This window comes from Zootoca vivipara, chromosome 2 (genome assembly GCF_965207765.1).
Source record: "Zootoca vivipara chromosome 2, rZooViv2.hap1.1, whole genome shotgun sequence".
Classification (NCBI taxonomy): Eukaryota; Metazoa; Chordata; class Lepidosauria; order Squamata; family Lacertidae; genus Zootoca; species Zootoca vivipara.
The window spans coordinates 52,265,419-52,281,144 of NC_142584.1; the positions used below are offsets into that span (position 1 = coordinate 52,265,419).

Below are 15,726 nucleotides of genomic sequence, written 5' to 3' on the forward strand. Positions count from 1 at the left end.
TTCAGCAATATGCAACCAGGTCCAACAATCTTTATCCTTCCTTGCCTGTGTTTCAGAACATTTGAGGAGGCATTTTTCAGGCATCTAGAATACCTGTCAATCTCATCCTTATTTCATTATCTTGTTGGAGGCTATTGGAGCACATGGGGTTGACTAGGCTGGATAGAGCTCACAGCCAGCACAGCAAGAGAGAGTTTCAAGAAGCACACTACGAGAAAGAAATGGTCGTCGCATCTATGGCATGTTTTGATATCTGAGTAGCAATGTGAGATAATGTTGATCCCGCACACAAGTGCAGCGAGCATCTTAGGTAGGGGGACATGCTGCAGAAATGCTATGAGATGGATAGGAAAATACAGAGTCCATGGCGTTCTCAACTGTCCTAGTGTCAATTCGGCATCAAGCTTTCATACAATACCCAGGCTGGGGATCAAGATTTTTTTTGAGTTCAACAAGAACAACTTAGAAAACATTAGAACAGCAACTGCTACGCAAGGCTTCAGAGCAGACCCAATACATTTTGCTTCCTGATGTAATGGATGAAATGGTGTGCCCCTCATTCCTCTGGCTAGAATGGCAGTTGAATATTTCAATTCTGGTGATGGGACAACATTCTCCACTGCACTTGAGGGCAGCAAACTAGCTTAGGGGGCGCAGGGCAGGTGGTGTGTACACTCAGTATCTTCTACCTAATACAGGCACCCCATTCTACCCTATGGTAGGACCAGCCCGGTTTGCTTCATTTGGGTGTTGCTCAACTTTCTACACCCAATTCCATGTTTCTGACTCCATGTGATTATTTTCCATGCGCTCCCAGAAAGTCAGCTCACCAATTCTACACCACGAGCAACAGGCAATTATATGGGCCTTTGTACAAAGTATGCATGCCAAAGACACGGGGGAAGGGGGGATAAATCAATAATTAAAGATCAGAAGACAAGAGATTATTTATCCTGTGCTATAAGTAACACTTCTAGCTATCGTGAAATGCACACACCACATACATGAAAATATGCTGGTGGGTTGCTGTTTTTTTAGCACATCCAAGTTAAACTTTGAATGTACAGGGCCTTATGAACTTTCTGTGTTTTATTAAGGATGGATAAATGAATGGGTATATTTCCAATGCAGTCCGTTCTGCTGTGTTTCCTCAAATTACACGTTTTTGAGCATATTTTTGTTCAAAACACATCTTTAAATACGTTTTCAACAGAGCCACACTGGACCATTCAGGAAGTTCAAAAGCTAGTAGATAATGAAGGCATTAGGGAGATGTAGATCAGGATTTTCAAAAATCAAATCACACACACACACACAAAAATACACCACAGTCACATCCAAATGGTCTCTGCTTGTGTGGGATCTACTCAAAAGCTCCATTCTTAGCACCCTGTTGCCCACATTTGCCAGCGGGGTGGGCATGAGAAAGAAGCCGACAAGCAGTTCAAGAGGACACCAGCAACAGGCATTCACTGACTTACTGCCTCTGATCCTGGAGATTAAATATAGCCACAATGACTAAAAGCCACTGATAGCCCTATCCTCCACAAATTTACCCAATCCCCCTTTAAAACTATATACACTGGTAGCCATCACTACATCTTGGGGCAGCAACTTCCAGAAATTAATTGTGTGCAGTTTGAAGTCCTCTCTCTCGTCTGACCTGAATCTCCAGTCAATTAATGTCACTGAGTAACCACAAGGGCCGGTATTAGAAGTAACATTAGGGAAGGATATAAATAAAATAAGTAATACTATGAGAAAGAGAGACAAAAATATATTGATCCTCTTTCTCCACAGTGTGCATAGTTTTTATAAAGTGCTATCATGCCCCCCCTCTAGCCATTTTTGTTCTCTCTTGAAACCCGAAGGAATGCTCAAAGTTACCGGTAGCACATAAAGAAAGGAAAAGCCAGGCTGAGATCTGGGAACTTCAGACTATTGGGAAACATGGTGTCTTGATGGATGTGAACTTCACATTGGATGTGTGGGATCAGCTCTTTGTTTCAAGTGAAAATTACTCTGAGTAACAGCCAACCTAATACCCTGCCTGAGGTAAACTTTTGATCTGCCATACTGTATTGTATTTTGAGTTCATATAATCATTCTTGCTTCCTTTGGTCCAATCTAATATGTCTGGGTAAAGGTAAAGGTAAAGGGGCCCCTGACCGTCAGGTCCAGTCATGTCCGACTCTGGGGTTGCGGCGCTCATCTCGCTCTATAGGCCGAGGGAGCCGACGTTTGTCCGCAGACAGCTTCCGGGTCATGTGGCCAGCATGACAAAGCTGCTTCTGGTGAACCAGAGCAGCGCACGGAAACGCCGTTTACCTTCCCGCCGGAGCGGTCCCTATTTATCTACTTGCACTTTTGATGTGCTTTCGAACTGCTAGGTGGGCAGGAGCTGGGACCAAGCAACGGGAGCTCACCCCGTTGCAGGGATTCGAACCGCCGACCTTCTGATCAGCAAGCCCTAGACTCTGCGATTTAACCCACAGCGCCACCTGAGTCCCCAATATGTCTGGGTAAGGACCGGGAATACTGTGGAACTAAAATCAATCAGCTGTAGCAGCAGCCATAGTCATAATATTAATGTTTATTTATGACAGGAAAAATAGTTTTCCATTCTGTCAATATTCTATCCAGCTTGAAAATAAAACATAATTAAGGCTACCCCCCCCCCCAAAAAACATGGTTTTTGGAATGCGTTCCAGCTAAGTCCAGTATTGACATAATACTTTCTCATTGACCAAGCAGTTACGAGACCAATAGCACCTTGCAGGTTCACATCTACGTCTTCTTTGTCACCTGTCCCCACCTCCCATTATTGAAGTAACCACACTGCTCTTTTTATTAACTTAAGTTTCAAACCAGTTTGCAATGCTGATTAAAACATGAGTTGGCAAACTGTGGTTTGTGCTAACTACTGTTACAGAAATCACCTATACAGATAGAACATTACCCATGTTTAGCTCTGAAAATGAAAAGAGGGTGAGGATTTGCATGTAATAGAAAGGAGGAAAATGAAGGAGGATGAGACAGCAGCACAGAAGCTTGCAGGACGTTACCAATTATGGATGCATCAGGTTTCATTGGTACAGCAGATTTTTGTTACGGGGGTATAAACAATGCTGAATATATAAATGAATGCACAGATCCCCTTAAAGAGAAAGGCTATCTTCAAACAACTGCTTACATTCAGAAATCTACTCCTGAAACCCTCAGTGTCACCGTAGATTGTCCCCAAAGCTCGTATATTGCCTACTGTTCTACACCCATTTTTAGCCTCTGGATTTCTAATCCACTTTGTGAGATAAATCTCACACGCCACACCATGCTTACGCCACGGGGGCCTGGGAATTATGAATTACTGCCCTATACAAATCAACCAAATGTCAGCCCAGATTTATTTAAAGAAACTTGAAGTATGACCCTAATCAAAACACGCACGTCAAGTTTGGGTCATGTTAAAAGATTCACATTTGTTATGCTCGGTGAAAGGAGAATAAAAAGAGATCGTTTAGCAACCTGGGAAGCTACAAAAACACCGGAGAAGAGTTGAAAGTCATTAGTATGGCGACAACAGATCACCATGGAAACATTCAAGCCTAACAGCGACTGCATCCACAGAGCCCAGTTCTCATTGCTGCTTCTTGAAACCAGTGAGGGGTGAGGTTCCATGGAAAAAAGAAATCAGCACCAGCTTCTTATACCAAGCAAACTTTATACTGCCAACACTTCAACTTATTCCGACAAAAACAAAGCTAGGTTGAATAAGGGAATGGGTAGGAACATGGTTGGCAGGAGGGGCTGGGGAAGAGGAGGGGACATGCACAAAAGAACTGAGAAGGCGAAGGGGGTGGGGGACCATCTATCATAGGAAAATAAGCACGGGGAAGAAGAAAAATAGTCAGAAAAAATCCCGAACTAAGAAGTTTCGACAATTGCAAACGGACTGAAAATAATTAGGCACTTTAAAGAAGGGTGAAGATCCCCCCCCCCCCCGCTTCTGCAGGAGTTTATGGTTTCACCACATATTTAGGTTTTGTTGTGTATTTTGTCTGTGCTGCAGATGCTAGGCAAATGAAGTGGTGCTGTCACAGAGAGTATAACCAGGGCAGTCAGAGCAAGAGTAGAAAATTTAACTTCCAATAGCGACAGAAGGGTTTTATAAAAAAAAACCCCAAAATGTTGAAGAGGTCTGGCTTGCAGAGGAAACACGCTACACAGGGATGGGCTGGCAGCTGTGCACACAAGTAGTCTGTTCTCATCTGTCACTGTTTGATCATTACTCAAGAGGCAAAACTGGCGGGGGTGGGGGCAAGCTTTGCGAGTGGAGCATTTATACAGAATACTCAGTGGAGATTCCTGGGGCTGGAGAAGGCAGGAGGGCTCCTCCATCTCCCACAGGAGGCATTAGCAATACCCATTTGGTGCTGACATTGTGACGAAGGAGACTGGAAGGAATGGGATTCATCAATACGTGGCACTTTTCTACACACTCATTTTCCTCAATCACATCAAGGGTTTAAACACAAATCAGGTGGACCCAATTTGACCCCAGTGTTTTGCTTCAACCTCCTTTTAAAGCTATAAGATACTAAAATTGTGGGAGAAAGAGACCTTATAAAATACAAATATTAAAGCTACTGAATTCTGCCCAACACCAGAGCTCTCACGTGGTTCAAGACAAGACATCAACGTAAGCAACCAGAAAGTCTCACTTCACCATCTAGTGGACAAAAGCCTACACAGCAGTCACAGTGAACACTACTCTCCTGCCTCCATTTTGTGCTTAACCCACAAGCCTCATTTCATCAATCTACATTCTACAGCTGTTTAGATAGAGCTTCTTTCCCGGCCCTCAAAAGATCAACAGGCCAGAGTGCTTGCAGCTGAATAAGTAGGAAGATTTTATTCCACTGGACCAGTCAACATGGGGCGCTTCATACTTTTTCTGCATGTACAAGGACTGCATGTGGTAAATAACATCATATTTGTATTTCTGAACACATATGCACTACAGGCAAATGTTGTAGGGAACTCTTAAGGTTGTAGCTTCATATGATACATGCCTTTAGCACCTGTTTTTCTGACATAATATATGAAGCAACTCTGAGTGAAATATCCCATCATCATCAAGAGGCTCTGGACGGAAAGGGATTATATGTAAAACCTTAGATAAAAAGCACATTTAAATATAAATGCATCACATATAAACTTGGGTCTATACCACTCAGCCTAGGGCTTGTCGATCAGAAGGTCGGCGCCTCGAATCCCCGCGACGGGGTGAGCTCCCGTTGCTCGGTCCCAGCTCCTGCCAACCTAGCAGTTCGAAGGCACATCAAAGTGCAAGTAGATAAACAGGTACTGCTACAGCAAGTAGGTAAACGGTGTTTCCGTGCACTACTCTGGTTTGCCAGAAGCGGCTTAGTCATGACCTGGAAGCTGTATGCTGGCTCCCTCGGCCAGTAAAGCGAGATGAGCGCTGCAACCCCAGAGTCATCCGCGACTGGACCTAACGGTCAAGGGGTCCCTTTACCTTTTTACATGTTGAAACTGAGCTCTCCTTGACACCCTCAGATTTCTGTAACAAGATTTGGTGTTACTGCTTTGATATTCCTGGTTTAATCAAAGCAGTTAAGAGCAGAAGGCTAGCTGAATCTCTTGATTCAACCTCGCTTAGAGAAACAAACACCACAGTTGGTCAGGATTGCCTTCGCCTATATGATTCAAAGTCCTTTGCAGAGCCCCTCGGCCAGGAATAATCCAGTGAGGGACTACCTGGAACAGGGCATTCAACATCAGCACTGAATCTTTGGATCTCCCTGCCAAATGAGGCTCAGCTTGCTATTTCTCTATCAACGTTCAGGTGGCTGGCAAAGACAGCTCCTTTTCAAAGAGCCTTTGAGTTTCCTGATCCCTGCTGAGATTTTGCACACTACTCCATGTCCTCTCATGTGGAGAGGCTGGTTTTTTGTCTCTGCTGTTTGCTTCTGATGCTGGCTCTGGAGCCATGGGGGCCTTTTGAGCAAAAGGCAGGATGAAAGTATTTTAATTAATTAAATTATTATACCATCCCTTCACTTAAGAATTAAAAAAAACACCACCATGTTAATTGAACACAGTTGTGTAGCTGACTATGCTACATAGATTCACCTCATCTATAGTAAGTATGCTATTTTCAAATAATTCCCTTTCTCATGCCTTATAGCTTCTTAAAACCAGTGCAGAAGTGTTGTGTATTGATTCAAAGGATATTATATCTGTATTACTATTGTCTGTATTCGCATTAGGGTAAAGTAATTGCTTTCGGTTCCAGAAGGAACAGCTACTATTTGTTCATTTAAACTGCTGTATTTGGATCCTCAGTCCTATTGGCAGCACTGAGATTGCTTGATATTGTTCCCTCCAAAATGTATCCCTTTTAAGCAAGTTCCCCGTCCCTATAAATGTAGCTTCCTGCTCCTCAGAACTCAGTCTTGTTTGCCTTAATAAAGAAGAGTTACTTAGAGAACTGTCTCCAGCATACTCTACTATGCCAGAGAGCGGTAATACTTACTGAAATCACGAACCCCCACGTCACAACAACATAACCCATCAAAGAAAATACAAAGGAACACAGAAAGCTACTGTATATAGAGTCAGGCCATTCAGCTCAGTACCGTCAACTTGAACTGGCAAAAGCTCTCCAGGATTCCATACAAGTTACCTTCCCGCCCTACCAGGAGATAACAGAGACTGAATCTGGAGCCTTCTGCATGCGAAGGCAAATGGTCTACCGCTAAGCTATGAATGGACTAAAATAGTAATAGTATATGATAAAGAGTAGTTCTGTTGTCATCAAAAAGAATCAAGGATGCCCAGCACCATTGATCTCATTCACAATAAACATGCATGATATTGGTGGAGGACAACGGCACTCTTTACGGAATGAAAAACTTATGTGGCCCTGCAGTAGTTTGCACAAACAAGCACTTCCTGAGAGCAAGCTTTAAACAGGTAGTTTCTTTTGCAACTATAGCAATCTGTATGCAATAAGCATTATCTGCTGATCTACCGATAACTGCTGACCTCAGGTTTCACATGAGGGTGTTCTGGGACATTGAGGCTCTTGGTATCCTGTGCTATTAGGATATTAATCTGTGTATGTTTGGTTCCTCTCCTGGCTTCTGCTGGCTCTAGTGTAGATATATCCATGTTAACAGTATGTCTGAATGGTTTGCTATATTTGCTGGCAGAAACAAGGTGCAAAAAATTATAAATTAAATTAAAATGATAAAACGGCCCGTGGTTTGCTGAATGTGCGCTAGGGATTTTCATACTTTTCGGCAGACAGTTACACATTGCCACAGAAAGCATAGCTGTTTTGTAACTTTTCTTCATTTCCTTTATTTCATAAGGTTATCCATTGTTTATGTTGCAATTAGCATTGCTTTCGGAATCAATAAAGGCTTTAGGTTTAGGTGACTAATTTGAACTTTACAGGGCCCGGTGAATCAGGACTCAGCAGCTCACCATCAGCATGCAGAGACGTGTAAATATGATGGTCAGCAGCTAAGGGACACAATGCTCTGAGCACATTTGGAGACAGGCAATGAGAATCTCGGAGCAGGGGAAATTGCTTTGCTACATTTTGACCAAACATCCAGTACTACTGGGTATTGATTTTACACAGAATATTCTGGAATATGTCACTGTTGTTTATATAAAAACATCTATTAAGTTGCCAGTGAGACCAGCACCAGCCGCCTTGATATTTCCAACCTCCTCTGGAGGACAAATGAGAGAGCCAGCTGTGAATCCCAGAGCTCAAAGAGAATACCCCTTCCCCCTCTGAATTGTATTAATGTTTTAAAAGAAAATATCTAAGTACGGATCAAAATAAAAATTAAGTTCAGATTATTTCCTTGTAGTTTGAATTTAGTCCGTGTTCGTTGAATTGTTGATTCTGTCCAATTTCTTTTCTTGATATATTTTGTACACTGGTTTATAGTCCCCAGTGTTTTGTATTTTGACGGTAAGTGGACATTTGTTGTAAGCGACTCTGAGTGCAACTCATTGTGGGAAAGCGGCATATGAATAGAATTATCAGGCAAAAAAACAGTGTAACTTTGTTTCCCTTCTTCTGTACTTCCCCTGCCCACAAGAAAAAATATCACTTAGAACACAATATGCTCACTAAGTGATATATTACATAGTTACAGTCAAGGAGATATCCAGGTAAATTGATCAGGACTCCCAATACATTTGCAGGGATCAGCTAGGTGTTTCTAGTCTGTAAATATATTTCAACCACTGTACTATATTTAAGTCCCTAAAGGGACAATCTCAGAAGCCATGCCCTGCTCAGCACTCACTCACAAGACCAGCCCAAGTTGGCTCATTTCTAATACTGAAGAGACATTACTTGGATTGCTTCAGAACAACTGGCTGATTTCAGTGCATTTCCTTTTCCTGCTTAGTTTACTTTGCATATGAGAGAACCCATGCTCAGAAATTTCCCTCTTCACTCTTTCCACACTATTTACAGCTTAAAGAAATTATGACATTCATCCAATTGTGCTTTTTGTGAAGTCAGCACAGCCGCCAACATCCTGCAGAGAGGTTTGCTTCTGCTTTGTATATCCATCTAGCATTTTAATTTTTAAAGTGAGAACTCCTTTGTTCAACACTAATGCTATCTGCCTGCAATTCTGCTGAATGTTACTGTAAGCAAGGTGCCAGCTGCTTGTGTGGGTGGCTCTCGAAGAACTACATATGCTGTACAATGTCCCCCTGAAGTCATTCATATCTTCACAGCTTCCTGTACTATAATAGTGGGGCAACTTAAATTGTTTGCTATCAGGGTTGCATGCGTTTTGCAAGTCTATCGTACAAGAGAAAAATCTCGTATCAAGCACAGAGTATGTCATCCCAACGATCTCATTTTTATTTTTGTAAAGATGATCCGGGGGTGGGGTGGGGATTCAAGCATGTTTTCCCCAAATATTCAAAGCTCAGGCGTCAAATTGAAAGCAACATAGCCTCCCCTGGCCATTAAAAGGTTTTGTGGGTTTTGAAAGGAGACAGAGAGATATGACACAATGGCACAACAATGTGCTTCCATTTTTTCTTAAAAAACAACCTTTCTGCATTAAAACAAGTGAACACATTTATAGAGGGGGGAATACATTGAAGATACAAAAATCCAGTAAATGGGTGAGACTACAATTGACCTGAGCCCTTTCATTGGGGGTGGGAAAGCTATGGCTCATCGGTTGGATGTGAGCCATGAGTTTTCCCTATGCAGTCTGCAGCTCCTCTTCCTCACCCATGCAGGCTCCAACAGAAGGGTTTCTCCGTACAAGTCTAATTACTACATGGCGAATAGGGATATTTACAGTAAAACATGTTTTCACCTGTGAGCATATGCATGAATGCTGTATGTGTGTATGGCAGTCTGGGCTGTAAGACATATCCATTAGGAGACATTAGGTTGTGAAATTTAATGTGGACCTATCAGTCTTTAGCAGCTGCTGACTTGGCAGATTTCAGAAAGTTTCAAAAATGGCATACTGTATTGTGATTTTTGTTCCTCCCCTCCTCCTTTCTCTACAGCAGCATTAAGACAATGTTTGAACTATTCTGGGCTACATTCTGCAATTTCTCAAAAACATTGACAGCAAGAGCTTTCTCACTATCCTAGTAGCACAGGAGATTAAGTATGTCAAGTATTTAATCAAAGTCTCAAAGCGGGTTATTTACGGAAAAAAAACCCCAAAAAACCCAAAACCCTTTCTTATTCAAGCACTCTTTCTTACCGGTTCCCGGCCATCCATGGCCTCCATCCAGAGCCTTCGATCTTCTTCAGAAAGCGCCTGCATTGTGATCACTCCAGGCCTGCAGAGATTGATGCAATGATACTGTGAATAGCAGGTCTAAGAAGATTAAACTCCAAAGTGACTAGGGGTGGGGGGGTTGGTAGGAACAGGATAAGGCCCACTTCACATAGTCTAGGAACCTGCACATTTGCTTGTTTGCACTAAGTCATGGTTAGTGTTATATGTGAACTGGGTGACATTCATCAAAAGCTGTTATAATGCATATTTCCATGTCCAAATGCAAGCTTAGGAACAACTGGAGGAGACACCCACTTCAATGAAAAAACAGGAGACCCAAACTAGGATGTCACTAATAGCAGACGTTTCCCTCAATAGCAAATGTTTAGCAAATCACAAATCTGCATGGTTGTGCATCCAAATAAAACTGAAGGTGGGTTGGCAAGCCATTGCACCCAAATGTGCTACCTAAACTTCACAGATGGACAACCAGCCAACAACTCTCACTCCTTGAAATCCAGGGATTTTAGGGTACTGTCACAGTCTGACTAGGCAAGTACTTAGGGCTGCTTCATGCAAAATGTTTTCCTGTACGCTTCAGGAGAACCATCTGGCACAGAGCATGTAGATGAACTGTGTTATTTCTAGGTATGCATTCAAAGGGACAAAAATAAATATGCCTTGTTGTTTAGTCATTTAGTTGTATCCGACTCTTCGTGACCCCATGGACCAGAGCATGCCAGGCACTCCTGTCTTCCACTGCCTCCCACAGTTTGGTCAGACTCATGTTGGTGGCTTCGAGAACACTGTCCAACCATCTCCATCCTCTGTCGTCCCCTTCTCCTTGTGCCCTCCATCTTTCCCAACATCAGGGTCTTTTCCAGGTAGTCTTCTCTTCTCATGAGGTGGCCAATTGGAGCCTCAGCCTCAAATATGTCTAGATTCTAACAAATACCTGATAATGTCAAGGAATGCAAAATTCTTTTTCATCAGTAATACTTTAAACAAAAATGTCTGAAGAATCACCTAAAAGAAGTGAAAGTTGCAACGAAGCCAGCTCCAAAGACTGTTGCCGTGTGTGAAGCCTCTAGTTATTAGTAGAAAATTTACATATATCATAAAAAATGGCATTTGGCCTCTGCCCTAGGCAATAGAGAAAGGGTTTAAGAATTCCATATTCTAATCCTGTGATATTAGAAAAGGGAAATCAGATGGCAAGGGAATAATAATTATATACACAAAGCAGCTCACACAATTTACCCAGGAAAGGACACAATCTGTTCTGTCTTGTAGTACATTTAGATAATAATCTAGGCATATTATGTGTCATTTTTGCTAATCTCTTTGTGCAGAGAATCAGTTGATGCTTACATGCTTAGTATTCTAGAAAAATATACCTAAAGGAAAACTACTTTTCAGCCAATTTGAAATGTTGTACTGAAAATTTCGAAAATTCCATGGGTTTTTTTCCCCTAGTGTAAAAATACCTCTCTAGAAATACCAATGTAACCTTAAATTGGTAAATTAACGCTATATGCTCTTTGCCAATAGAAATTCAGACAGCTTACAAATTGGATTGTGCAAATTCATGGAGGATAAATCGATGGCTAGTAGTCATGATAGTTAAATACTGCCTCCAGGGTCGGAGGCAGCAGGTCTCTGAATACCAGTTACAAGGGGACAACAGTGACAGAAGAGTGTTGTCCTCATGTGGGCTCCAAGAAGACATCTGGTTGATCCACTTTTCATTACATATATTTAGGATCCAGGCAAACACATTCCTCTTCTCCCAGGCCTTTGGCTAATTAAACAAACCATGGCCTTTACAATTGTGGGGGAGGGGGGTATTGTTTGTTACTATGGTATGTATTTTAATTTGTTTAGATTGTAAAGTGCCCTGTGATCCTCAGATGAAGGGTGGTATAGAAATTGAATAAATAATAATGTTTGTAGCACCTCAGCCCAGGACTAATTGCAGCCATCAGCAGCCATTAACACCCATCTACAGGTTTACCACTCCCATCAGCCCATCTCCCATTCCCACCCACCCCCACCACCCTCTGTATATATATAGGGTCTGACACTTCTGTTTCTAGTGTATCTGAAGAAGTGTGCATGCACACGAAAGCTCATACCAAAATATAAACTTAGTTGGTCTTTAAGGTGCTACTGAAGGAATTTTTTTATTTTGTTGCTGTTGTTGTTAAAATCAGGATGCTGGACTATGCAGGACATTGGTTTGATCTAATAGGGCTTTTTTTAGGTTCTTAAAGTAAAGCAACCCTTTGCTGAATATCACAACCACAAGAACCTGACTTTTTTTAAATAAGTGATCATGTGTATCTTTCAGTCCATATATTCTTTTCAATTGTTCCATACCCACACAGGCATTAAGAAATTAAAAAATTAAAAAAATGGCATAAGAATATTGTAAACACAGGCTTTGCCAAGCAAAATAACTAGAACTAATTTCATGCACTTCAGTATTTGTAAGATAAATCAATAAAAAGTAAAAAAAAAAAAGACAGAACATCTGTATAGCCTGCCAACCATTGTGATTTTATCAAAGTCTGTGATTATGTTCTCAGAAAACCTCACAAAGCCTATAAAGAGAGTAATCAACCATCTGTTTGAAAAGCATTTTTAATATGCCTGTATTTCTTCCAACTAGGTGATAAAGTTGAGGGGAAATGGTGGGATATAAATGTTATTATTATTATTAAACAAAGCAACCTTTAAAAAAATATAGCTGTGTTTAAATATTCAGCAGAAAAACTTTAAAGTACCGTATCACTGAATCCCTAACTCATGCATGAAGACTTAAGTGTGAGGGCATCAAATGCACTCACATTGACCCTGACTTTGTCCCCCATGTACCCACAGTTTCTGGGCCTGCCCTCTTCAGATAGTCTGAAAAGGGGTTGTATGCACCACTGAAACCCTGAAAATGCAGCCCCCTTTGGACCTTCCTTTTCAAAGCAGAATGATCAGCAAACACACCCTCCCACTCCCCAGTTTAAGTCCCCTTTGAATGTATGTACAGTGCCTGGATGTAAGGAAGAATCATTCACGAGAAGTTTAACCTTCCCAAGTTATCTTGTCATGTCTTTAAAATAAATGCCATTGGTTTATGTCCTTAAAAGCACTGCCTCTCCATTTTTGTACTGCTACTTGCGGTTCATGTGTTCGGGACTAGAAGTTCCTCAAAAGAAGAATGATTAAGACCTAAACTTTTGTTTCACTTCAACTTTGTATGAAAATTGACTGTGAATTAGTGTCCATTCCATTTCCTACCTACCTACATTAAAAGGGTGAAAAGATGACAGAAGAACAAATGTGAGCCAGTCTTTTAACACTGGTCGCAAGGTCTGAATGTTGGAAAAAGCGTGTTCAACTCCAATAGTAGAAATGAACGGAGGAAGTTCCTAAAGATCAAAAACTGGTTCCTATCCTATAGTGAAAAGTAGACTTTAAACCCATGGCTTCTTAAGTAGCTATCAAGATATTACAGATAATATGTTTTCAAACACAGGACACAGTGCATCCTTTCCCTACCATCTAGGAACCCTACATTCTGGATTATATTTACTGTACTGGCAGCTCACATACAAAACTCTTGCCAGCTTACTCACAGGGAACAACCATTCATTTGGGAATCACCACTTGTACATCTCTAGAAAACAGTACACAAGTGGGTGGGTGGAGGAGAGAGGCAGAATGCAGCTTAAGTTTACATGGCATTAGGCATAACATGATAATTTCAAGATTTCATTCATCTATAAAGGTCACTAGTAATGTGACACAGCAAAAGAACAAGTACAGGTTGTATTGCATTTGACCAGCACAGAACTCATCCAAGAGAGGAAAAATAAATATATAACAAAGCTGAAGTGCTGCAGGTAGGACAGGAAGCTAAATTGTGAGTCTGCTTCATAAACAGCATCGATCTGCATGGCCAGTTCAGGGGTTTAGTTAAGAAACTGTTCCAAATCACCATCACCCAAATTATACATTTTGACCAGGTCAGTTAACTCCCCCTGTCTCCAAAGGTCTCTCCCACACCTAATACTGCAGCCTTGTGGGGTAGAACATATGCCACTAGTTATATCAGTATGTCAAAGTTGGCCCAGCCACTAAAAGCAGTCACATTGCACATGTTACTACAACAGGAGGTTTAAAAAGTGGGCAGTCCACACTACAATTATAAATTACAAATGTGATGGGGATGTAGAGCTCTTTTAGCAGATCATGATCACACAGGACTGCACCTGTGTTAGGATTAACAATAGTTAATATGGGAATATGCATAATAAAGTATCAACACTTAAGGACAGGTGGGAAGGAGGGGCAAGTTCACACATGAGAAGGGAGGGAGAGTGATCCTGTTGACTATTGCCCATCTTGGTTAATCATTATGTTTGCACCTGCCCTATGTGTCAAAGATATGGATCATGATAAAGATAGCAATAATAAGGATTCAAATTTCTATTTGTTTTTTGTTTTATTTTTTAATTAAATTTCTATACTGTCCTTCATCCAAGGATCACAGGGCAGTTTACAATGTAAAAACACAAAAACACAAAATGCAAATAATAAGCAAAAACAATAATACCCCCAACAGTTTAAAAGACCATAGATTGTCTAATTCGCCAATGGCTTACCAAATGCGATTTAAGTTTTATTAGGAAGTTGAGCCTCTGTGCCTAACTTTTCTTTTAGATATATACTCCATGCTAAAAATGTACTTCCTGAGGAGTATTAACAAATTTATGTGACTTACACCTGCTGGGCCATATTCAACTAACTAGTGCCACTAGCAGAAGCCCAAGTAAAGATCTCTGCTAGCACAACAGGGTTTCCCCCTCCTCTCTACTCACATGCCTCTTGAAAGGCATTCAACAGCTTCAGAAGGCTGTTGGGGAAACCCCAGTACAGCATGCAGGGGGGAAAGAACAGAGATTGTTCCGTCGAGAAAGCTAAAATGCTTGCACTTATAGAACAATTAGCAGAGCACAACACTGAATTCTCCCCACAGTCCTGATATATTCCAAGCTTCTTACTAGTGACACTTCAAAATATGACAGCTTAATGCAGCAGTGGATTGCTACTAAATAAGGAGGTTATGACTGAAAGCAGAATTACTACATAGACTAAATGAGGGGTGGGTAACATATGACCCTCCAGGTATCATTAGATATCATTAGACTCAACTCAACACGGCCAATGGTCAAGGGGTGGTAAGAGTTGTAGTCCAGCAAAGACTTGGGAGCCAAAAGCTAATCACCACCCCCGGACATGATGACAGCTTGATGATAAAAATTACAAATTTTCACACTGATTTAAAGAAGCAGAAATTTAAAACAGTACCACAGAAACCTTGTCCTAAGCGATGTGAACAACCGAACTCCACAACTGCAATGGAAGTCTCCTTATGCACAACACCTTTGGGCAATGTTTATTTTCTAGCTTAATCCAATGTTGTATCCTCTAATAAATCACACACGACTGCCACCTACAGGCTATGCAGCAAATCTTTAAATGGTTCAGTTCTTACTGTGCGTATGAACAATTTCAGGCTTTGTGCCCCAGCTGGGTCAGAAACAGCCATGCTAATGTTTCCACAGCAATGCTTTAAGAATTACTGAAGCAACCATCTAGAGAAGATGCTGTGTTTGCAGAAAAGCTTTCAGGCCATAAAATGTCGTGTTCGACAAGTTACAGAGACACAAATCAGGGAAAAGCATTAACCCACTTATTTATGGGAATGACATCATCGGCAAGCTGTTTGCATTCTTCTACAGCCCCAGCTTAAGGCTGCATAGTAAAACTTGTGCATATGCTGCAGTCCAGCATTCTGTATGAAGTAGACGTTGCTGATAGTGTATTTTATCTTCCCTTGCATACACTG

The 15,726-nt window shown here is 41.4% G+C and overlaps 1 protein-coding gene across 4 annotated transcripts in view; it reads right to left on the minus strand.

Annotated features, from left to right (window-relative positions):
• Nucleotides 1-15,726, minus strand: part of ARHGAP26 (Rho GTPase activating protein 26) — a 212,389-nt gene that overhangs the window by 112,657 nt on the left and 84,006 nt on the right. For all 4 annotated transcript variants that reach the window (XM_035105360.3, XM_088663139.1, XM_088663141.1 and 1 more), the window contains exon 11: nt 9,801-9,879. In XM_035105360.3, coding sequence (XP_034961251.1) covers nt 9,801-9,879 — 79 coding nt within the window. The remainder of the gene's footprint in view (nt 1-9,800; nt 9,880-15,726) is intronic.